This window comes from Trametes versicolor (genome assembly GCF_000271585.1).
Source record: "Trametes versicolor FP-101664 SS1 unplaced genomic scaffold TRAVEscaffold_2, whole genome shotgun sequence".
NCBI lineage: Eukaryota > Fungi > Basidiomycota > Agaricomycetes > Polyporales > Polyporaceae > Trametes > Trametes versicolor.
The window spans coordinates 1,669,105-1,692,305 of record NW_007360322.1 but is presented as its reverse complement, the minus strand read 5'-3'; the positions used below and the strand labels follow the sequence as shown (position 1 = coordinate 1,692,305).

The 23,201-nt window shown below is 57.6% G+C and overlaps 7 protein-coding genes across 7 annotated transcripts; 4 read left to right on the top strand and 3 right to left on the bottom strand.

Annotated features, from left to right (window-relative positions):
* Positions 1-109: 109 nt before the first annotated feature.
* On the bottom strand, positions 110-3,731 carry TRAVEDRAFT_17441 (uncharacterized protein; the record flags this gene model as incomplete). Its single annotated transcript, XM_008035271.1, has 8 exons — positions 110-138; positions 179-1,524; positions 1,576-2,611; positions 2,682-2,796; positions 2,877-3,186; positions 3,239-3,301; positions 3,356-3,417; positions 3,507-3,731. The coding sequence occupies 8 exons, from the start codon at positions 3,729-3,731 to the stop codon at positions 110-112; spliced, it is 3,186 nt and encodes a 1,061-aa protein (XP_008033462.1).
* A 534-nt stretch (positions 3,732-4,265) lies between these two features.
* TRAVEDRAFT_34201 (40S ribosomal protein S8) lies at positions 4,266-5,311 on the bottom strand (the record flags this gene model as incomplete). The annotated part of the gene is made up of 6 exons (XM_008035457.1): positions 4,266-4,319; positions 4,390-4,514; positions 4,575-4,689; positions 4,747-4,851; positions 4,932-5,170; positions 5,308-5,311. The coding sequence occupies 6 exons, from the start codon at positions 5,309-5,311 to the stop codon at positions 4,266-4,268; spliced, it is 642 nt and encodes a 213-aa protein (XP_008033648.1).
* Positions 5,312-5,956: 645 nt separating this feature from the next.
* Positions 5,957-8,508, top strand: TRAVEDRAFT_26433 (UTP--glucose-1-phosphate uridylyltransferase). Its single transcript, XM_008035359.1, has 10 exons — positions 5,957-6,298; positions 6,438-6,533; positions 6,596-6,672; positions 6,730-6,863; positions 6,918-7,405; positions 7,460-7,598; positions 7,656-8,075; positions 8,129-8,185; positions 8,238-8,266; positions 8,319-8,508. Exons 1-10 carry the CDS (start codon positions 6,236-6,238, stop codon positions 8,325-8,327), a joined length of 1,512 nt encoding a protein of 503 aa, XP_008033550.1. The 5' UTR covers positions 5,957-6,235; the 3' UTR covers positions 8,328-8,508.
* Positions 8,509-9,013: 505 nt separating this feature from the next.
* Positions 9,014-10,847, top strand: TRAVEDRAFT_26432 (alpha/beta-hydrolase). The gene is made up of 9 exons (XM_008035358.1): positions 9,014-9,044; positions 9,107-9,438; positions 9,499-9,656; positions 9,711-9,753; positions 9,807-9,835; positions 9,896-9,963; positions 10,020-10,276; positions 10,333-10,507; positions 10,574-10,847. Exons 2-9 carry the CDS (start codon positions 9,108-9,110, stop codon positions 10,737-10,739), a joined length of 1,227 nt encoding a protein of 408 aa, XP_008033549.1. The 5' UTR covers positions 9,014-9,044; position 9,107; the 3' UTR covers positions 10,740-10,847.
* A 546-nt stretch (positions 10,848-11,393) lies between these two features.
* On the top strand, positions 11,394-12,961 carry TRAVEDRAFT_17438 (uncharacterized protein; the record flags this gene model as incomplete). Its single annotated transcript, XM_008035270.1, has 6 exons — positions 11,394-11,741; positions 11,800-11,886; positions 11,949-12,179; positions 12,253-12,422; positions 12,478-12,881; positions 12,906-12,961. The coding sequence occupies 6 exons, from the start codon at positions 11,394-11,396 to the stop codon at positions 12,959-12,961; spliced, it is 1,296 nt and encodes a 431-aa protein (XP_008033461.1).
* A 2,210-nt stretch (positions 12,962-15,171) lies between these two features.
* On the top strand, positions 15,172-18,007 carry TRAVEDRAFT_141474 (TRP-domain-containing protein). Its single transcript, XM_008036135.1, has 4 exons — positions 15,172-15,253; positions 15,329-15,449; positions 15,500-15,615; positions 15,668-18,007. The coding sequence occupies exons 2-4, from the start codon at positions 15,359-15,361 to the stop codon at positions 17,762-17,764; spliced, it is 2,304 nt and encodes a 767-aa protein (XP_008034326.1). The 5' UTR covers positions 15,172-15,253; positions 15,329-15,358; the 3' UTR covers positions 17,765-18,007.
* Positions 18,008-18,148: 141 nt separating this feature from the next.
* TRAVEDRAFT_160913 (histone deacetylase complex protein) lies at positions 18,149-22,132 on the bottom strand. The gene is made up of 19 exons (XM_008036134.1): positions 21,740-22,132; positions 21,383-21,671; positions 21,321-21,334; positions 21,131-21,269; positions 20,967-21,079; positions 20,786-20,913; positions 20,540-20,729; positions 20,451-20,480; positions 20,285-20,396; positions 20,176-20,223; positions 20,057-20,123; positions 19,907-20,002; positions 19,789-19,850; positions 19,659-19,738; positions 19,499-19,605; positions 19,360-19,444; positions 18,912-19,302; positions 18,758-18,860; positions 18,149-18,694 (listed from the first exon to the last, which is right to left on the bottom strand). Exons 1-17 carry the CDS (start codon positions 22,110-22,112, stop codon positions 19,196-19,198), a joined length of 2,040 nt encoding a protein of 679 aa, XP_008034325.1. The 5' UTR covers positions 22,113-22,132; the 3' UTR covers positions 18,149-18,694; positions 18,758-18,860; positions 18,912-19,195.
* Between the last annotated feature and the right edge of the window lie 1,069 nt (positions 22,133-23,201).

The window sequence follows — 23,201 nt, the reverse complement described above, 5'->3', positions numbered from 1 at the left end:
TTGAGGGGATCGGCAGAATACGGGGTCTCGTCCGGCCCAGGGGTCGCCGCTGCGCTGGGGCTGGGGCCCCAACGCCGCCGCGCCAGATTGAACGGACTAGGTTTGAATGTCATGGGTCCTGCGAAACCGCCCGGTTTCCTGCCCATGCCCATGCTCAGCGCCGGCCGGAAGGTGACACGCTCCGGGGTGCCGTCCGACTTGTCATCGTCCTCATAGTCGTCGTAGTCATCGTACTCGTCCGAGAGCTCGCCCTCGTCCACAGCGACGACGGGCTGGGTCTCTACATCATCCTGCGGCGTCACCGGCAGATCCGCGTCATCGTCCGTCGACGAATGGGGGCCATAGGAGCTTGTCGCCGCCGGTATCTCAGGTGGATCTTCGGGAGGAACCGAAGTCCACTTACGGCGTGCGAAGTTGAGGGGGTTGGGGCGGGAGAGGAAACCCATGCCACTTTTAGTGACCGTCATGCGAGGCCTCCGAAAAAACTGTTCTTCCTCGTCCTGCGAGGCATCGTCCTCCAGCGACGCCCCTGAGAGGTCGGCCTCCTCCCCCTCGATCTTCACCTCCACTCGCACTTCCACCGCCTCAACCCGCTGCCGCTTCGCCCGTTCGTCCTCTGCGCCCTCTCCATTGTCGTGGATGCGTTTCTGTGAAGGGGACGAAGGCGCCTGGACGGCCTGTACTGCGGAGCTGTCGTGCTCGATCTTCACCACGGTGCCCGTGGACGGCTTCGAGGCAGGCTTCGGCTTTCTCCCCCGCGCGAGGCGGCGACCACCGGGCGTGAACTGGAAGTTCTTCCGCATGTACCGGCCGTTGGTGGATTCCTTCTTGCCAAACCGACCATTCGACTCGCGAGGCTGCGCTGCCACGGCGAGCGACTTCGGCGTCGGAAGCTTCACCACCTCCCTCTTGACGACCACGGGGGTAGCCGGTGGAGCAGGTAAGTTCCCCTCTCCCGGTGCACCCGCGCCTTCTGCCGCCGCGCCAGTGGACAGCAAAGAAGAATCGGTCCCCGCAGAAGCCGCAGAAGACGTCGATGTCGACGAGACAGGGGCTTTCGAAGAAGACGACAGCGTGTCGGGCTTGATCTTCGGCGGAGGCTCGCTCTCGCGTAGCTTTGCGCTCGGTCGCCGTGTGCGCTCGCTGCGACGCTCGTTTACGCCGAGCATCTCCTTCGCCTTCGACGACATGCCGACCTTGTTCTTCGGCGGACGCCCGCGCTGCTTCTTCACGCTCTGAAGCTTCTGTCGCTTCAAAGGAGGCGCCTCGGGCTCTTCTTCGACAGTGCGTTGTCGTTTGTGCGGGTTGTGCGAGACGGAGGCAGAGGCGGAGCGGGAGCCTGAAGCGGCGTGCGACAGCTTGTGGTTGAGCGTCGCGAGGGCCGCATGGGATACTCGCGCCGTTGAGGCGTAAGCAGGGGTCATGCTCCTGTTATCCCGAGGGGTGGGGACGAAGGCAGGAGTGCCATCAGTAGGGAGGCGAGACGGCCATTTCACCGCATATATGGCGAAGTGGCGCATACACCTGCACGTCACGGTTGGTAAGTAATATCAAGGTCATGAATAGGCTACTCACCTGGGGCAGTCTATGTTGGCGTTCTTCCGCGGCCGTCCCCTCTTGCCAGTCCGTCCCAACGCCAAACCCCATACAACTTGGTGGTCCACCGAGATTACAGGGAGGACGTTCTTGCAAGTGACGCATGTGGGCAGCGGCCTTCCGTCGACCCCACGCGGACCATCTCCTGGCTTCTTCACGGACGCGCTTTGAGCCTCGAGAGCAGCAGGAGGCACAAAGGCCCGCCGCCTCAACGTCCGCCCCTCCAGCTCCGGGTCTTCCCGCCCCTTGCCCTTCAGTTCCGCCACGTCCACGATCGAGCTGTGCGCAGACGCCTTCCCCTTGACATCCACCATCGGTGTGCTGAGGCGCGACGCCGACGACGCGACATCGCCTCGTGTGCGCAGACGCGAGGACGAACGCCGGGTCTGTTCCTCCGCAACGGATCCGTTGTCGGAGGTAAGGGGCGGCGTTTCAAGCTGCCGAACCGCCGACGCGGAGCGCGAAGTTGCTGCGGGGGCTTTACCCTTGCCCTTGAGGCTGAGGCTGGCGCTGATGCTCTCAAGCTCGGACGCCGCGCGCGCCTTCTGGGCGCGCGTCGAGATCACGAAGGAGGTAGCAGGCGTCGCTGTGCGCGGCGTAGACGCTGCCGAGGGTGGGCAGCTTTCTGCCGGCAAGGTTTCGGTGTCCGGCGTCAGAAGCCCCGTGAGTTTCGAGGGCCCAGCCGCGCCGGAGGCACTCGAGAGCGGGAGGTCGGTGAGGTCGGAGGGGATGTCGAGGACCGGCTCAACCTCGAGCTCAGCGTCAGATCCCTGTTCCTCTTCCGGGAGGACCGCATATACGCCACGGCGGGTGCGGCGCTCGTTGACGTTGACGTTGACCGCGGCCGGCGGTGCCGCATCTTCGTCCGTGGTCCAGTCCGAGTCGCCACCATCCGAGTCAGCGCCACCAGGGGATGAGCCGGAATCCGATACTTCATCGTCGTTGTGCGGTGCATATCCGCCGCGCCCTTTCTTCTCGCACGACTCGCACAGGCAATGACGGTTGTTGCGGCCGACTACGAGCAGCGACAGGCACAGCGTCAGAACAGGAAGAGGCGATGGAAGCGCACAGCAAGAAGCACTCACAGTAGCCGTCGCCATAGTGCGCCGTCACCTCTTCGCCAACTCCGATGTGCTTGATCACCCGGAACGTGATGTACCGACCTTCGCGAAAAAGTTCGACGTTGTGGTCGCAGTCGTGCTGTATCGGGAAACATTGCGCGGTTAGCGCACATTGTGGCGGGATGTGGCGGGAGTCGAGCTCGCGTAGAAACCACGTACGTTGACAAAGCGGGCGGGCCCCAAGAATAGATGATTCTTCTTGAGTTGCTTGGAATGGATGACGCTGAAATCGCGGCGGATTCCTGCTCCGTCTGCTTGGCCGACATCTGTGCCCTTGAGTTCCTTGTCTTCCTCGTCGGTTAGGTCCGCCATGGAGCCTTTAAGCTCGGAGATAACAGTGCCTGGGGCGAGCGGGCGGGTGGCGAGAATGCATAGCTCAGACTTCCCGGTGTGGTGCGAGTATCGAGAGGTATGGGCGATCTCTATTGAGCCCGACGGGAGGTAAAGCTCGAAGTAGCGGGAGGCGTGGCTGAGAGGAACGTGAGCGCGCGGTCGTAAGCGAACAAGGGGGTGCGGCCTACGTGGCGAAGGCGTTGATTTGCTTCTGGGTATAGGATCGAATATAGTACCGCACGGCCGTCAGACTAGGTGTGCGGGATGAGCGGAGACAGAGGAGATTAAGGGGCAGGGGGACGTACGATAGCAGATCGTCGACAGCCTGGCGAATGGCAGTTTGAGGGGGGCCCTTGGCAAAAACCAACTGCGCGGGGCAAGCGTGAGGGGACGATGAAGGATACATGGCACGCGCGGCCTGAGGGCGCGAGAGCCGGGGGGCGAAAGTTCACTCACGCGTCTCACGATTTGGAGGAGCTGCTCAGCGTCAGTCTTTGGGAGTCGTCTTGAGGGGTCCATCTTGTGGACGACGAGAGGCACGTCGCCAGTGCCGAGCTTCTCGACGAGGAGGTGGCTGAGAAAGTCATCGTCGCGAGAAAGGTCGCGCATGTTCATGATCTTGGTTGGACGCCATTGACCCTTGAGGACGGACGAGCTGGAGCCCGCCATCGCGGTGGGCATGGGGTGGGGCAGGGACCGGACGCGAGTGCGCGCGGACGATGCGAGGGAGAAATATACAGGAGAGGGCGGGGGAGGAGGCGAGGGGTGGGATGATGACAGGAGGAAGAGAGCGTTGGGCGAGGGAGAGGAGCACACGCGACGCGGTCGGAACGCCCGTGTCAGTTCACATTTCCCCTCCGGCTTAGACGCCCCCTTTTATTCCCGCCCCCGCGTCTGACATCACAATCCAAGTCTCAGCCCTTTCTCTGCACAGGCCATGGCCACAGCGACAATACCCGGCACACACACAAGACTCCGGCCACTGCACACTACACAATACAACAGCGCTCGGGGCGGAACAGACATGCATTGCGGGTCGCATGGGTGAGACATACTCGTCATACAGTAAGGAGCGCAGAAAACGGGAGCGGGTACATCATCGTCAACATCATAGCAGCATTTTGTATACACCCAGGCTATCGTGCTAGGCCTGCCTTCCGTTCCCCCGCTCCCAGGCCAGTCAGCAAACAAGAAGCGTCGAATCACGCGACCCTCCTATGCCGCGTGGGCGTGCTTCTGCTTGCCCGTCCTGATCTTCCTCAGGTAGAACTGGGAAAGGCGCATGTCGTTTAGTACCCGGCCACTCTCCCCGAGGGGGCCCAATGCGGAAATCGCTCACCTCCAACTCCCGACCCTCGAGAATGTAACCATCCGCACGGCCCGACTGTCCAGGCCGGCTGCTGATGGACGCGTACAAGCGACCAGCGGCGAACTGGGACTCAAGGAGGGGGTCCACCTTGGCATCTGCACCAACACCATGAGTGTTTGCTCGTTGCAGTGGATACTACTGCAGATGGTACGCACCCTTCTTCCGCTCATCGAGGATGCGCTGCACGTGGTTCGAGGGCTTCTTCGCCTCCTCTCCCTCCGTCGCAGTGGTATCCTTCTTCGCGCCACGCTTCGTCACGGGCTGGGCGTACTACGGACGGACTAATCTTAGCACCACAGCATTATGCTGAAAAAAAACTATACGTACGTGCGCCTCGTACCACTGACGGAAGGGGGCCGCATCGACCTGGATGATGGCACCCTTGACGAGGGTGTTCGTCCGGACAAGCTCGTTGTTAGACGAGTTGTAGACCTAATGGTGAAGTCATTATGAGCATATATATCGTCGGCAAAACGGACGGAGGCCGCTTGGTGGAGTAGTAAGATACGTACGACGCCGATAATCCTCGTCTTCCTCGTCACATGCTCGCTGCCCCACGCGAAGTTGCCGCCATCGAGACGGAGAGCACGGTACTTGAGGTTACCGCCACGGACACGGACGGTGTGAATCCGCTTGGGGCCGAGCTTGGTGGAGGCGGGCTGACGGCCGAGCTCGAACTTTCTCTTTTTGCGGTAGTGGGGGCGCTGGGCACCCGTTTCGGAGCGTTTGTGCCTTGAGGAACGGGATATACCTGCATGTTGAGAGGATCACCGTAGGCGGAAAAAGCGGTCGGACAGCGATTGGCGCGATTGGCGAACGAGGAGCACAGAAAATAACCCGGTCAGCACTGGGGACACAATAAGCAAAGAATCAAAGGGCGGCACTGACCCATGTTGGATGGTCTTGAGGGCTTGAGGGACGGTGACCTGCACGGCAGATTCAGCGTGGATGCACGCTTACAGTTCACAGAACAAGGTTTGATGGAATAGCAGCTCCGACCAAAAACGCTCAGCCACCGCCACCTGGGCCCAAATCGTCCGGCGGGCCGGTAGGCGCCCATGTAGGACTTGCGAAGTTTCGAATTCTACGTGCATTAACTTTAAATTTGGGTCGGCGTTGCTGCGCGGAGGCCTTCCTTGTATCTCTTTCTCCATGCTCGCTATTCTTTGTGCTTTCGCAGTCAATTCTATCAACACCTCTGACCCTCTGTGCGGCTTCCGAGCGTCGGTAAGGGCAGGGTACGCCAAATTCGGAGAAAGGTATATGTTCTTCGCTCGGCTGCACTGCCGGCGAGTGCCTTGCACACGTTGTTTGCGTGCGCGATGTCCGTCAGTGTCCGCCGTGTCATTCGTGCAAAGACATGCGGCTGACACATAACACGTTGCCTTCGGTTTGTGCCCTGGATATGCGGCTATAGTGGTCGCGAACATCGACAGAGGGACCGCATTCATTGACGGGACCAGGGGCAGGGGCGGCCGCGCCCTGTATCATCGACCGGCCCTCTGTCAAGCAGGGCAACACTTGCGGTGTTTGGTGGGGAACAGCGGCTACTGTCCGCCCATCCGTTCATATGGATGAACAGAAGATAGCGAACAGGGCGGGCGGGTCTGTGAGTCGGCGTCGGGGAGCGCGCGCCGTGGGGAGAAGCAGGGGCGATCGGATTGGCGTCGTCAGTTGGCAGACCCAATCTAGAATCGCAAGCGACCGGTGCCCCATCCCCGCTTAAATACACTCCCTCTCCCCTCCTCAAGTACTCGCACCCGCCTTGCTGTCGAGCCACCATCCTCTACTCACCCGTTCAGGCATCCACCACGCCATGTCCGCCCTCACCGCGCAGCTTCACGAGAAGGCGCCTCGCACAAGAGGCGTGTCTGCCATGGTCAGTAGTCTCATCCTCCCCTCCGCGCGTAAGCAGCGTCATCTCCGCCATCCTCCCCCCAATCCCCTGCATGGTAGCAATCGCCAGCATGGGGCAATTCTCTGACATATTTCGCTCACTCCGATCTAAACGCAAACAGCACTTCAAGAGCGCGACCACCGGTGTCGCAACCAAGAACATGCGAAATGAGCTTAACAGGCTCGTCAACTCCGTCTCCGACCCCGAAACCAAGAAGGTCGGTTTCCCTTGATGTTACCTATTCAATTCATTCAGCCGACCTCATCATGTGCTCGGCAGGCTTTCGATACCGAGATGCAGTCATTCTTCTATCTGTTCACCCGCTACCTCGCCGAGAAGGCCCAGAGCAAGGAGCTGTAAGCATCTAGGGACCCATATGACCCAACTCCGCGCTTACCTCGGTTGAATGCCAGCGACTGGGACCGTATCAAGTCTCCCGCCGCGGACCAGATCGTCCCGTATGACGACCTGCCCACGAAGAGCGATGCACATGCCCTTAACAAACTCGCCGTGCTCAAGGTCAACGGTGGTCTCGGTACTTCTATGGGTATGTGCCGAATGCGTTATCTGTTTACGACCCTATGCTCATCCACTGACGTAGGTATGACGGGCGCGAAGAGTGCGCTCGAGGTCAAGGACGACATGACCTTCCTCGACCTTACCGTCCGCCAGATTGAGCACCTGAACACGACGCACCGCGTGGACGTGCCGCTCATTCTCATGACGTCATTCAACACCCATGAGGACACGCTCCGTATCATCAAGAAGTACGCCAACCAGCAGCTGCGCATCACCACCTTCAACCAGTCGCGCTACCCCCGCATCGACAAGGAGACGCTGCTCCCGTTGCCGGGGTCCGCGACGGACAACAAGTCCAAGTGGTACCCGCCCGGTCACGGCGATCTCTACAATGCGTTGATGCACTCTGGCGTCCTTGACCAGCTTCTGGCGGAGGGCAAGGAGTACCTGTTCGTGTCGAACTCGGACAACTTGGGTGCCGTTGTCGACCAGAGGATTCTCCAGCACATGGTTGACGCCAAGGCGGAATTCATCATGGAGGTCACGGACAAGACCAAGGCCGATGTTAAGGTATTACCGTTTCTGCGTATATGCGCATTCAATATTTAACGCCTTTCTTTGCAGGGTGGTACCCTTATTGACTACGAGGGCAACGTGCAGCTCCTCGAGATTGCCCAGGTCCCTTCTGAGCACACCGAGGAGTTCAAGTCGATCCGCAAGTTCAAGATCTTCAACACGAACAACTTGTGGGTCAACCTCAAGGGTAAGTTGCGTCGTATCGTATAGCATATACTCGGTCCTCATGCTGCGGTGACCCCAGCGCTCAAGCGCGTCATGGAGAACGAGGGCATGGAGCTCGAGATCATCGTCAACCCGAAGGTGACCGAGGACGGCGCGTCTGTTGTGCAGCTCGAGACCGCCGCGGGCGCGGCCATCCGCCACTTCAAGAACGCGCGCGGCATCAACGTCCCGCGGAACCGCTTCCTGCCCGTGAAGAGCTGCTCGGACCTGCTGCTCATCAAGAGCGACATCTACTCGCTCGAGCACGGCCAGCTGGTCATCAACCCGAACAGGATGTTTGGGACGACACCGGTGATCAAGCTTGGGGACCACTTCAAGAAGATCGCGCAGTTCCAGAAGCGCTTCAAGAAGATCCCCAAGATCATCGAGCTCGACCATTTGACGGTTACGGGCGATGTGTACTTCGGGCGCAATGTTACGCTGCGCGGCACTGTCATCGGTGAGTTAGATATATACGGGGCGTTCAGACGGGCGCTGACTTGGATTATGTAGTCGTCGCGAACGAGGGCCAACGTATTGATATCCCCGACGGTTGCGTGCTTGAGAACAGTACGTAGTCATACCTTTGACGCATCCGTTCCTAAGCTAACTTCATCGACAGGGCTGCTCTCTGGTAACCTGACCATGACCGTACGTCTCTTCTCTCCTCACTCTCTGCCGTCACTCATGCGCTTGTTTGCAGGAGCTCTGAGGCTGAGCTCGTATACCCACCCTTGATACCCTCGACTCGCCGCATACGCTCACGTTACTGACGCTACCCCTTTTGAATACACAAACTGAACCGCAAGGACTGTACCACCCATCTCGTAGACGACTTACACACGCCCGTACTGACCCCCATCCTACTTACGCGCATCTCATCTTCATTTCTTTCGCATCTTTAGACAGACCGACAGGTGTCGGGGCTCCTAGACTCTGGTTGCATCGCGTAGCTCTCCGGACTTTGGGTTAATGACAGACCAACTTGGACAGTCGAGTGGCCCGACTGGCCAGACGCGCATACGAGCCCTTGACTCCCCTCCTGCGCGTATCACCGCGTTCCTGTTGCATGCACCATCGACTTCTCGCGCGCGCAGTATCAGCTAGCAGTTGACTCACATGTCCGAGAATGGCAGGAGTATCCATATGCTAATGTTTATAGCGTTGCGCACGGAGCCCTTCTTCTGACGAATCCAACAGAAGCGAGACACGGATGACGTCTCGCCTCGACTCAGAACGTGGAACACTTACTAATAGTACGCCCTCTCTATCAAATTGGCTGCGAGTCCGCTCAGGGCTTCTGCGACCGTACCACTAGCCTGAGCGCCCCGTTCACATTTAAAGGTCTAACGTCCTGCAGAGCTCTTGTACCCACCCTCAAGGCACGCTGCGAATCTCGGCGAAACTTGAACGACAAACGTTTGACTAGGTAACCCCCGGTGTACGCCGATCAATGCACATTGTAACTGAACTCCGGAGTCTTTCCTGCAGCATGACCACTGCCACGACCGAGAAACCGTTCACGGTCTCCGTCCCGGACGAAGACCTCGACCAACTGCGCAAGCGGCTTGAGCTCGCGCGGTTCCCAGACGAGCTTGACGACGCGGGGTGGGAGTACGGCGCGCCACTCGCAGACGTCCGCCGTCTGGCTGCGTACTGGAAGGACGGCTTCGACTGGCGCAAGGCGGAGGCGGGAATCAACGCGCTGCCGCAGTTCACGCGCGATATCGACGTGGAGGGCTTTGGGGCGCTGAATGTGCATTATGTGCACAAGAGAAGCGACGTCACGGAGAATGCGGTCCCGCTGCTCTTCATTCATGGATGTGGGTGTCGTGCTGGATACCGTGAGCGTGGCGAATGCTGACGAAGGGCACGCGTTGTAGGGCCAGGGCACTTCCTCGAGGTTAGGAAGCTGCTGCCGCTCTTGACTGCCGGCAAGCCGGATGAGGCGAGCTTTCATGTTATCGCGCTGAGCCTGCCTGGCTTCGGGTTCTCCGAGGCACCGAAGAAGAAAGGGTTTGCTTCGAAACAATACGCTGAAGTAAGTATGCCGAACGCGAAACGATTATCGAGGTTGATGTGGATGACCGTTTAGGTAGCAAACAAGCTGATGGTCAGCCTCGGATACGACAACTACGGTGCGTACTAAGCCTTCTTCGCGAGTAGAACGGAAACTGATGCACGAGTACAGTCGTCCAGGGAGGAGACTGGGGACACTATGCAAGTGGTGAACATAGCCTACTGTAAATCAACCTACTGACTGGGACATCTTCGGCGCAGATTGCTGGATATCTATCCACCCATTACGCCCACGCCCACGTCAAAGGCTGGCTCACCAACTACACGAAGTACTTCAATGTATCACCTTCTTGACGAATGCACCTGTTAATGTAATCCCTTCCAGTGCCACTGCCCCCAAGTTCTCCGCCTCGCCCTGGCTGTACCTCACGCGCCTCATTACGCCGTACACCAGGCGCGAGAAGGAGGCATGGGCGCGGTCGCAGGTGTTCAGGTCGAAGGGCTCGGGGTACTCGCACGAGCAGGCCACGCGGCCACAGACTCTCGGATACAGTCTCGCAGACTCGCCGGTGGGTCTCTTGGCGTGGATCTACGAGAAGCTTGTCGAGTGGACGGATGGGTACCCGTGGACGGACGATGAAGGTAGACCTCGCCCTTTGGGGTTGCTGTTCAATCCTGTACTGACTGATTCTGTGCAGTGCTGGAGTGGGTGTCTGTCTACTGGTTCTCGCGCGCAGGGCCGGGCGCATCTGTGCGGATCTACAAGGAGATGACGGGTGGGTTTGAGCGGCCGGCTATCGAGGGCGTGAAGTGGACGTCGATTCCGCTCGGATTCGCGTACTTCCCCAAGGAACTGAACAGGGTGCCGAGAAAGTATGTTGTAGAGGACTCGAGTCCGGTGTATATATTGCATGCTAACAAGATCGCTCATTTCATTAGGTGGCTGCAGACGCTGGGCAACATCGTGTTCGAATCAGAGCATGAGCACGGCGGGCACTTCGCTGCGCACGAGCACCCAGAGGAGCTTGCGGACGATGTCAAGAGGATGTTCGGCAAGGGCGGACCTGCGTTCGGTGTCGTTCCGGGGAAGAACGGGTATGCGTAAGGAATGGGTAGACGTTCGCTCACTCTGTGGAGGTCCCGACGGCCGGTGCTGCCTACGATATGCAATCTTCATATCTTACAGGGACATCAGCAAAGTTAAACACGTCTCTTTACCCCGTTACGCCTGGCCATGCTTTGTGCTTTAGGCGTGCCTGTGGAACTTCGAATAAGCCTGGGGGAGGTAGGAACCTTGGCTGTCGGCGTAATGCCGCGATGTGAAGTGGTGCCAAAAGAGGCCAAAAGTTGTGGGTGCGGGCGCCAACGAGTCGCGACACAGCTCTCCGATCGCGTCCATGCATCCTATCCTACTTCAACACCCTCTTCCCATATGAGCTACACGAAGCTCAGCCCATGGTGTCCACGCACGCGCACCTCCGTCCCGTATCAGTGTGCTCTATTATCGTTCACACACGCGCCGCGGCAGTATGGCAATGCCGAATTCCAGACGCATTAATCTCCAGGTGTATTATAGCTGCGGTAGTTCGTGTCGTCCTCGTGCTGGAGGTTCTTATAAACTGGATATCTCTGGGAAAATGGCGGTCCTGACCATCACCTCCTCCGTTCCTCACACCCCCAGGAGTCGTAAGTCAAGTCGAGAACTTCACCTCTTCTTGCGACTTTCTGACGTTCCTACCATCTTTAGAAGCGGTTCACGATGTCAAAGAAGAACAAGAAGACTCGCAACAACCATAACAAATGCTCAAAGAAGAAAAATGAGCCCCCATATTGCTGGGAATGCAAAGGGAAGTTCCAGCACCAGGCCACGGTGATAAAGCATGCGCGGGAATTTGGGCACCAATGGCAGGAACCCATATACTGGCAGCGCGTCCCCCGCCATAAAGTGGCACCTTCAGCACGAGCACGAGCACCCGCACCCGCACCCGCACCCACACCCGCACCCACACTCTCACCCGCACTACTACAGCTCACAGCGCCATTCATATCTTACGAGTCCCTCATGCGCTATGGCGGCCTACTGAGACCGTCAACGATGAAAACTCACGTAAGTTTCGACCCGCGATATTTTTGCGAATGCTTTGCTCAGATCCACGGCGGAGCAGGATGCCTTCAAAGCCGAGGCCTCGAGCCCCAAGTCTGCAACCACGCTATCCAGGACAAATGTGGGCAACTTGAACAGCTATGACAATGTACAGTATCAGCGGTTTATGTCAAGAAAGTATAACTTACTTATATGTATTTCACCTTCTAGGACGAGTGGATACCCACCGAACAACTCGACGTGCCTGGAGTCGGAGATCGGATGCCGACATTCTCGTCCGCACAGAGCTCAGCCGATACGTCCAATGCTGCCGACGGCTACGTACAGCATAGTACTTCCGCCGCGTCGCCGGATCTCGAAAACCAAGCAGAAGGATTTCGAGATGTAAGAGCCCGCCACTCGGGGACACCGAGTCTGACGGACGTGGAGGTCACTGTACCGGTGGGTACTTGCTTTACAACTATGCTCGGAGCTGTGATTCTGATAGGTGTCTTCTGCCGTACTCATTCTATAGAGTGATCTTGCAAGGCGATCAAGCATCAGCAGCGTGTCGTCATACACTGGCAGCGAAACAACAGAGGAAGACAAGCATGGCGACAACTTTGACGACTGCGCATCAGTCGTGTCCTATGCGAGCGTCGTCGGCCCTGCTGAGGCGGATATCGCGGATACAGCCTCGACTAGGTCCGCAAATCATGTATTCTTACTTCGGGGCGACGTGTTGACCATTCCTAATCAGCATGGAATCACTTGAAGCTTCGAGCGACTCACAGGCATCCTCATACTACGATGCGGAGAGCACCTGTGTGCCGGCATCGCCACGCTCGCAGATCTCCATATGCTCGGCGGAGCGCCACGGCGCGGAAGCCACGCTGCAACTTGTCGAGGGGACGCCTAGTGTGGCAGAGAAGATTGCTGAGTCGGTCTACTTATCCTCGCCTGGCATGCCGCCTGGCATGCCGCCTCTTCGGGACCTCACGAGTGCTATGTCGTCGCTATCGCTCGTCGAACCGGGGTCCCGGTCCGTAGGAGGCCACAGCGATGAAGCTGGGTTATCGGAGTGCAAGCAGCATGCGCCGTGTACACATGCCGGCTGGCGTTCATGCTCGGCTGCTCGTGCAACAGGAGATGCCGATGCAACCGGTAAGTTGTCTGTTGTCTCGACAGGGCTTTTCCAAACCACTGACCGCTTCACTATCAAGGGGACTCCGAACACGCCGTGAGCGTTTCGTATCATTGCAAGTCCTGCTAGAAGGATATGGGCGACTCCCACGTCGCAACCATATGTGGACACATATTTTTCCCGAGGTGAGAATGGCCACGCGCCTTCGTCGATCTTACTTATTGAGCATACATAGTCGTATCTGCCAGGGGCTCAGTGCACACGGGTGCTGCCCAGTTTGTAAGAAAGTATTGTTGCTGTGACTGGACGTCGCGGTATGATCGGGAGGCAGTGATTGCGATTGCTCATGTAGTATCTCATCTGGAACCATATTTATGAACGCCATCTCCTGTATTCCTTGGTATCCGCGCCTGTCGATCTAGTCAGTAGCTGCTCCAACCACGACCCTTCAACACCTCTCTCGTAATCCCTGCAATGTACTTCAAACCAGTTTTCGCTTTCTTCACCTTTCTTCGTCCTCTCACGACCATGCCCGCCATAATGCCGGCCCATGGGCCGACGGTACCTGGGCCGTGAGCGACTCACACTCTCGGATATGGTTGGGCAGATGGAGTCACTGCGAGCAAACTGATACGAATAAGCACGGAACAGCATATGGCATACCATACGCCGCCTGTTCAGGGATGGCAAACCAGCCAATCATGGCATACATGATCCTCAGTCGATGATGAGGTCCTTCGACCAAGACAGCGAAGTCGCAACTCGCCTTGAGTTCCACCCTGCACCTCGCGCTTGGCGCATGGCAGTAACCTGCGTGTGACCAGCTCCGACGTGCCGTGATCGTCGCGGCCTTTTGAGCAAAGCGAGGTTTGAGACGATGGCCGATAATCTGGCGACGAAGGTAGTTCGGCGTAAGTGTAGGGCCCGGGCTGGGGTAGTTGCGACAGAAAGGGCTTCGACACGAGTGTGAGGATCTTGGGGATGGATGCAAGACGGACGTCGGGGAAAGCCTCCCGGCCCCGAAGACAGCTGCTCGGGATTTTCAGTTTTCGTGCCATGGTCGAAGGGTTAATGGACGCGCGTGCCGAAGGGGCCAAGTATGTCAACACACCGCGTCACCTTGATATATGGCGGTAAATGAAGCAGGCCAATTTAGGAGCAGGCCGCGGTGTCAAGCATGGGCCGATTCGCAACGATGAAAGGGTACGGGGTGGCTGTGCTCCAATTGTGCTCGTCTAGATTGCGCCTGCTCGATGTCTTGGGGTGGTAGTAGGTAGTCAGAGCATATGGCGAGCAGGGGCAGGTTTGAAGAGATTAGAACACATAGGTGAAGTGGTCCTGATGAGACAACAGAAGTCTCTGACGCCGGGGGAGTGATCATCTTGACGCACAGGGTAGGATGGTATCGGCCTGATGAACGCTATCGACCGACGGACTCGAAGACGTATTGCGCACAAATCTTTGTCGCGTTAGAGGAGGTGACTAAATCGGGGTAGAGGGCGCTGGAAGAGCAAGTGTCCCGATGGGCTCCGACGAGTGCGTCGAGGAGTTGACGCCAATCGGGTGTGCGCTCTTCCCAGAGAGGACCCGAAAAGGAACGCGCCGGAGTGCGTCATGGGAGGACGTCGGGAAAGTTCGCTGACAGCAGGTGTTCTGCGGGTAGCTACAGGCATCATGCAGTGCATCATGTTCGAGGAGCTCGCAGACACGGAGCGGAGCGAGTGAATGCCATTGAGTAGGCTGTCTGGCAGGAGCTGTGTTTGCGTTCAGTATTTGGCCAGCAAGAATGGGACGATGCAAGCATACGCACGGAACGCGAGGCAGCCGAGGGCGGTGTGCTTGGGTGCAGTCGAGCCGCTGCGGAGGGGTCGTGTGAGAGCAGGGGGAGGTGCCGGAGAAGGCTTAGTCGGCGATCCGGAGAGTGCACAGTCAGTACGCGTTTAGACTCGGACGTCGGTCCAGTGCCTGACGAAGCAGCCTGACACCACCACCCTCGAACACTCGCGTCGACCGCGAGGCGTACCTATCGCCATCCGGATAGGATGAATCGCGAGTCGATGGAGAACAAGGGGCGCGTTGTGGCCAGCGTTGGTGTCGGGTAGCTGCTCACTGCGCCAACACTGGCAGCCCGGCGCCCAGATCTCGGATCGACTGGGCGCCTGTTGGAGAGAGGACGGGTGCCGTGTAAGCGCCCATCGGCGGTCTGTTTCGGTCGGTCATCGTCGCTCGTGTCGTCTCGGTCGTGCTCAAGTATTTCCATCGTGCCAAGGCACGCCCCCACTCCTTTCTTCTCTTCCCCCCACCTCCTCCAGCACAACGGCGGCTGCTCCGAACGCACTCCCGCGCCCACAGCCTCAACGCTGAAGAACAACAATAGAAGTCCGGCTAAGCGGTGAGTACAATGAACAATACACCCCTCCTCCGCGTGCACAATCGCAACGCCAGGCCCTTATAGTCCGCCCTCTAGCTCCCGTTGCTCCCCGTCTTCTCGCCCTTCATGTTCTTCTCCGTCGCCCGGCTGCGACTCGCCCTTGCGTCTGTCCTTCTCGCCCCCACTGTCTTCGTCGCTGCTCGCGAAGACTCCCTTTGTATGTCCCTCGCGTTTTTTGTATTGATAACGCGCTAACAACCCCTCCAGTCACCTCCTCCGTTACCTATTGCGCTCCCCCAGAGTCCCTCCTTGTCGAGCAGTTTGACATTGCATATTTTGCAAAGAACCAGTCCATCGTCTTCAACGTCTCTGCCGCCAGTGTGGTGCGTACCCGTCTCAGCTCTTCATTTCGCTCCGTTCCTGACGCGCCTCTAGGTCGCCAACATCAATGTCAACGCGAATCTCTTTCTCAATGTCTATGGCATGCAACCCGTCAACATCACCCTAGACATCTGCTCTCTCTTTGACGGTGCTCTCTGCCCGCTCCCGCTCTACAACTTTACCGGTTCCGACTCCATTTCCCTCCCCAAGGATGTTGATGTCGCCTCCAATCTCCCCCAGATCGCCTACTTCATCCCCGATCTAGAGGCGTACGCTCAGCTTACCCTCACCGACGTCAAGACCGGACAAGTCAGGGCCTGCGTCCAATCCACCCTCTCCAACGGCTGGTCAACCCACCAAACTGGCGCAGTCTGGGCCGCCGCCAGCATCGCCCTCCTCGCCCTGGCCGCTGCCATATGGCAGTCTATTTTCGGCAGCAGCTCCTCACTCGCTCCCATCCGCCTGATTGATACCATCTCGCTATTTCAGACCATCGCGCTCTCTGGTCTGCTCGCCCTAAATTACCCCTCCCTTTACCGCTCATACACCTTCAACTTCGCATGGGCCCTCGGTCTGTTTACCGCCTCCGCATCTTCTTCGATGCAGGCGTCCATCAACAACATGCGCAAGCTCACAGGCGGGCATCTGTCCGACGAGAGTGGCGATGGAGCCATCTCCTTCGTCAACCGCAAACTCAGTCCCTACAACCAGGCCGGCTTCGTAGCCTCGCAGTCGCTTGTGGAGTCCGCGTCGTCCCTCGCACGCATCAATTTGGCCGACTTCACGTCATTGAAGGCGTCGAATTTCACCCTCCCGACCACTCAGGTCCTCGTTGGCGGCAACGTCGCCACCGTCACCGACGAATCATCCAACGTCCTCGAGGCCGGCATCCCCATTTTCACCAGCTCAATCGGTATCGCGACGGCCAACGCGTTCATGACAGTCTTTTTCATGACTCTCATTATTGCCGCGATCACCATGGGCGCGCTCGCGCTGGTGTACGGTATCACGCTGGGACTTGGGCGCACCGAGTTTGGGCGGAAGCATCCCAGCGTTGAGCGGTTCCGCTCAACGTATCCGGCATTCGCTCAGGCGTGGGGACTTCGCGCCGCGTTGCTATGCGCGCTTCCGATCCTCGTCTTCACCTTTAACCAGTGGACCTTGAAGGACTCGTGGCTCGCAGTCCTTCTCTCGGTCTTTCTGCTCCTCGGTCTCATGGCGATCATCCTCCCTGCCGCTTTCTTCGCCGTCCGGTCGTCCCTGCCAACGGCCAAGTGGTCTGACAAGAAGGCCCCGGCCTCTGTTGCGCCGTTCACCGCGCCGTACCGCGAGAATCGGGTGTACTACGTGATCGCGCTGCTTACGGTTATGGTCGTCAAGGCGCTCGTGACCGCGTTCGGCTTCGCCCATGGCATCGCGCAAGCCATCCTTTTCGTCGTCCTCGAGGCGCTCCTGCTCGGCTGCATCATCATCCTCAAGCCGTACCCCACGCGCCGCGCAGACTTCCTTATGGGCTACCTTTGCGTCACCCGCCTCGTCTGCAGTGGTCTTATGATCGCGTTTGCGGAGAGTCTTTCGGTGCAGCCCATCCCGCGCGTCGCGATCGGTGCCGTCACAGCGGTCATCTTCTCCGTCGCGTGCGTGGTGATGTTCTTCAACACCCTGGTGAACATCGGCCTATGGCGCCTGTTCAAGTACGCGGTGTGCTGTGGCTACCGCACACGGCGCCCTGGCGATACCGAGCTGGCGAGCAACCCGAGCGACTCGTCGATTGCCGAAAAGGGCGACGGTGCGCGCTACAGCGGGGAGCAGGAGAAGAAGGACAACATGACGATCACGACGGCCCCGTCGCAGTACTTCCACTCGCGTCCGGGCAACCCCTCACCACCGAGTACGTCCGTATCTCTGACGCCGAGGAGCGAAACATCAAGCACGACGCTTGGTGAGACGCTCCCGCGGAGATGGTCGTTCCAATACTCACGGCCACCCTCAGCGGCGACAGACTCGCCGCATTCACCACCATACACCTACCGGACGTCGACAGCGGCGTCGTCCCCGATCCCCGGCCAGCGACATAGCCGGAACATCTCTTCGTCTGTCCCTACGCCTCTAGAAGAGTACCCTACGCACGAGGCGCACCGCGCCTTCTAGATACTGGATCCCTGCCTGTCGCATCTCCCCTGGTCTCCTGCATTTTCTCGCCATTCCACGTTATCCATCTCCTCCGGTGCGGGTGCACCGATGCATTACATACTCACGTCCGTCGCATTCTCCGCACATCGCTAGTCGTATCGTACACATAGTCGCACGTTCGTTTTCCTGACACATAGAGGCTCCAATTGCATGCATATTCTACCAGCAGCGATGTATAGTACAGTAGAATGTAGCAAACAGTTTATAACACATATAACATCATAACATAACATACGACCATCGCCATGCGGGACGCACTCGGAAAGAGCCGGCAAGGGCCGGGCGTTGCCGAGTCGGGCGTTTCGGAGTGACGAGGGCTGCTCGCCGTGCCCACCGACGTCCAGCTACCTGTCTACCTCCTCCCTCGTCTCTCTCACCATGATGTTCGCTGCCGCTCGCTCAGCCGCCCTCTCCGCTGGCCTCGGACGCCGCGCCGCGAGCACCATCGCGCTCAAGTACTCCAACGCGGTCTTTTCCGCCGCGCTCAAGTCGTCCCCGCAGGTGCTCAGCAAGGTGCAGACCGAGCTGAACGCGATCCACTCCGCCGTCAAGGCGACGCCCGAGCTTGCAACCTTCATCTCGAACCCGACGCTGTCCGCGGGCGAGCGCGAGGCGGGGCTCGCGGCCCTCTACGCCGCGGCGGGCAAGGAGGCGCCGTCGGACATCACGAAAAACCTGTTCGTCGTGCTGTCGCAGAACGGGCGGCTGGTCGAGACGGAGGGTGTCATTGAGGGGTTCAATGAGCTCGTTGCGGGGTACAAGGGCGAGCTGAATGTGACGATTACGAGCGCGGCGCCGCTGCCGAGGGATGTGCAGAGCAAGTTGGAGGCGCTGTTGAAGCAGAGCCAGGCGGCGCAGGCGGCGAAGTCGCTCAAGATCTCTAACAAGGTGTGTAGTTTTGGACTGGTGGATGGGATTTGGGCGGAGGGCTGATTGGTTGTGGGGTTGTAGATCAACTCGTCCGTGCTGGGCGGTGTCGTCGTGGACTTCGGTGACAAGACTATCGACCTCAGCGTTGCGTCGCGTGTCAACAAGCTTAACAGCCTGCTTTCGCGTGAGTCGGTTTTCTAGTCGTCCTTGCTATGGTGGTTGACGCTTGCCGCAGAATCTGTCTGATTGTATGCCATCCCGTCCTAGTGACGTGGGAGCGGCTGCTGGAGAAAACCATACGTCCCGCTCTCTTTGCGCTAGTCAATACATAGATTGGACAACATATTACCCTGCGTTCTGTCTCTGTTACTCAAGGAGCCTGCAGGCGCCTCCGGTGTGCTCGATGGTCTGGTTTGGGACAACATGTATTCCACACATAACAAGGAGAGCGAGTATCGACAACAGAAGGGATAGAGGAGGCATGTCTACACGTCCGGCTCGGGAAAGAAATGGGTGGTCCTAGGAGGTGGCATCTCCGTTCACGCTTGCATTCGAGAACTTGTCCTTGATGAAGCCCTGGATGCCGGGCATGGCCTTGATGATGAGCTTGATTGGCTTCTCCTCGTCTGCGAGGGCCGCGTATAAGCTACGATTGGAGATGAGGAGGACGGTGCCGCGCTCACCGATGCGGAAGACCTGGCCGTGCTTCTTCATCGTCTTTGAGTCATGGAAGATGGGGTGGTTTGACGGTACGACGACGATGGAGTTCTGCATATGGGGTCAGATATTGTCGGGTGGCATGTCCGGTAGCGTGCGACTCACGTCGAAGTACCATTGGCGGAGGGAGGGCGTGTTTGGCGGGGTGGTGGGGACGTTGTGCAGTCCGACGACCTGTACGACGCCTTCGACAGTCTTCAGCACACTCGCGGCTGGGAACTTAGGGTCAGCAGCTGTTTCTGCACACGGGGACGGGAGCACAAACCGCGCTGGGCAATCAGGCTCATGATGGCGTTACAGCCAGGGCCGTGGCCGACGAGGACCACTCGTCGAGCACCCGTCAGCCTGCGCTTGTGTGTGAGCAAGAAAGGGTGATGTAGGCGGGCATAACATACTGCACGTAGTTATCCCACAGGTATACCATCACCGCGCCTCCGTAGTCGTCTGTGTGCTTGAGCTTTCCATGCACAGTTAGTGTTGTCGTGTCAAACACCAGGTTTAATTGAAGCATACCTTCGTCTTCGGGAAGGGTTTAGGGTAGACATTAACGTCTAGTACTGCGTACCCTTCGGCTTTCGCCCACGTAAGTAGTGCTTTGGAGCAGTCAATCTGGAAGGCGTCCGTTAGGAGCGCACATAAATGATTTTGGGCACTGGGGCTCACGAGGTACGAATGCTCCTGGCGGACGTTGCAATGCGTGACGGAGTCCAGCTCTACGGCCAAATTGCCGCTGTGGAGACTGGGTTGAGAATATCACGCGACGGGAGAGAAGGGGCACGCACAATTCGTGGGCGAAGACGATGAGGGTGTCGTTGTCCATGATATCGGATCTGCCGGTGTGCGCATGCTTAGAGACCGATTTGTGTGGAGAAATGGGATTCTCCTACTCACGTGCACGACACCTGAGCATTGAACCGTTCGATGAGGGGGGCGCTCATGAGAGGAACCTCGAGCATCCCGTGCGTGCGGAAGAGATAATCTTGGCGGTGAGCTTTCAGCAGCTCTGCGTCGTTGCGTTAGTCGCATGCAAAGGTTCTCAAGAGCGATCTATCATTACCTGGTAGCGACAATGCGATTTGCTCGAGCTCTGCCGAAGCGTCCACAGTCGTTCAGTCCACGGCTAGCGAGAAACGGGTTGCAACCTACCTTCCATAGGTTCGCACACTTTAGGGTCGAGGTTCTTCCAGTACTTGCTCTGCTCCGCAGAGACTTGCCAGATCGTCTCCGTCGCCGCCTCAGATGCAGTAAGCGGTGGAAGCTGTGGCGGCATCTCCCCGAGGACTACACGTGTGACTGCTAATGCGGACGCGGCGATGGCGTCCAGGCAATACCCGCCCTTCGGTTCCGGCTCAGGTTCAGCAATGTTCGAGGGAAGAGGTAGGAGATACCCACCTCCAGCGCGACTACGAGCTTTCCGCCGGCAAGCGAGGAAAGCATGTGCGTCATGTGGGCGTAGCCCGCGGGAGAGACGTGGCATTCGCCAAGGTCGTCGCCTTCGGCGGCGTCGAACCCCGCAGAAACTACAAAAAGGGTGTGAGAGACCACGGATGCACGCGGCGGTGCAGAGACGAACTGATGACGAGGTCGGGGGAGAACTCTAAGGCGATAGGCATAACGATCTTCTGGAACGCGAGAATGTAGTCGGCGTCGCCCATGCCTTTCTCTGGCCAGGGTATATTGACGGAACTGTGTCGGGCGTTCAGTATGGGGGTCGAGAACGCGTCCTTCGTGACGTACTAGCCAAGACCTGCGCCCTCGCCGCAGGATGTCATGCTACCAAACGGTCCGTTGGGATAGAAATTTCCGCCTTCGTAGCGGTGAAGGGAGATGTAAAGGACGGATGGATCATCGTAAAAGGCCCGCTGCGTGCCATTGCCTACTTCTCGTTAGTTTCGCCTGATCCGTGGCACGGATAGGAAGGTTGTACCGTGATGTACGTCCCTGGGAGGCGGTCAGCTACGTCTGCCTTCTTTGGTGTTCCTGACATACCAATCCAGAATGAGAATTCGCTTCAGGGTCGACTTGAGTTGGACGACCTTGGCGGCGATTGAAACGTTGTTGAAGAAGCAGAAGCCCATGTGTTCGTCCGGTTCGGCGTGGTGACCGGGCGGACGAACGATGGCGAAGGCCTTCTTCACTTCCCCTCGGGCGACGGCTAGGGTAGCCTCAATGACGCCACCTGCGCTTAGCTGAGCGGCATATGGTGTCGTAGGATGAACGTAAAGGGACAGGTCATTATAGTATGCCTCCGAGTCTGCTATATCCTGGTCGGTCAGCGCTACAGAGAATGTCTTAGTAAATGAACAGGAACGATCCGAATTGCGAATGGCCGAAGGGGAGACCTACAATGCAGTGCAAGGACCTTGTCCCAGAGCGCTTGGCTGTGAACGAGGAGCGCTTCCTCCCGTAAAACACGCCGAATGGGCAGTCGCTTCATCTTCTTCAAACAGTCGTTCTGGTTCAGTATATCAAAAATTCGCGAGATGCGCTCAGGCTGCTCGCAGTGGCCATGCACGCAGCTGTGCGACATCATCTTGCTCGAGTATACGTAGCCGACGTGGTAAGCGTTCGCCCGGAGCGTCGCGGGCATGGAGGATGCGCGGATTCGCGGTGCGGGGATCGCGTCGTTTGCGCTGCCATTGGGGGCTGGGCCGTCCACATCCATGCTGTCCTGGCCGAGCTCTGGCGGGGGACCGCTGGACCTTGAGGAAGACGCCATGGGGCTCCGGTTAGTGCGGTGGTGATGGTCGAGTGCGCCCAACTCTTCCCGCCACTGCCCTTCCTTCATGGCGCGCGTCAGTCACACGTCCGTCACGGTCACCCACCTACGTACTCCAAGCTGAGTATTTGAACATCACTCAAGGACAAGCCTCATTCGCTATGTGATGCAAACTCATTCCAAATGTTGGATACAATTGTATAAATTGCTCACAATATCCTGACAGGCACAAAACTTTGTGAGAATGGTAGTGTCACAAACTCAATGACAGTTGACTGTGATATTTCAAAAATAAGGCCTCTTACACTATACCCACCAAAATACTGCCGAGAACAACAATTTGAATTTATCATTGTGTGAATGATTCTTTCATCGTTAGAACTTGGGTGGAGAGGGCCATGACTGGCAGGTCCGATTGATGAGGCGGAGGAAGGTGTAGCTTTCTGAAGGCTTCTAAGCTGTAATACTGCAATAATGATAGCTGTTCTACCTTGTAGAATCAATTAACAAATATATAAACAACATCATTGAATAGAGATTAAAAATCTGAATTTGGTGGTATATAACACTTGTGGGTGAGGCGATGATGCCATCAGGTCTGTGCCCTTGGGCACTTATTGCTAATTGTGGCATTGATAGAATGTAGTGTTATATTTAATGGTAGCTGCAGTAGTGATATTCAATCTTTTGTGCACATATGGACTCTCCTCATCCATAGCTTTCTGATGATATACATTTTATGACATATGGACCAGTAGGCACCAGATTATAGAGAAATTTGTAAAGGGAGCTCAACTGCAATACAATACATCAGCAAAATCCTGCGCTGTTTTATGGTGTCTTATGGTCTTATCAAGGCAATAAGGCACCGTAAGACCATAATGCAGTCTCCCAAGGGACTGCATTATGGCACTTATGACCTTGATAAGCCCCTAAGTTGCCGTAAGTCCAATTAGGAGAATTCGAGATTTTGCTGATGTATGCATACTGTTGGCTCATTTTGTACCATAACATGGGACTATTGTCTATCTTCAGAAAGCTACTTTCAATGTGGATCTAATGGTGGTATGACCATGCCATTATATGCAA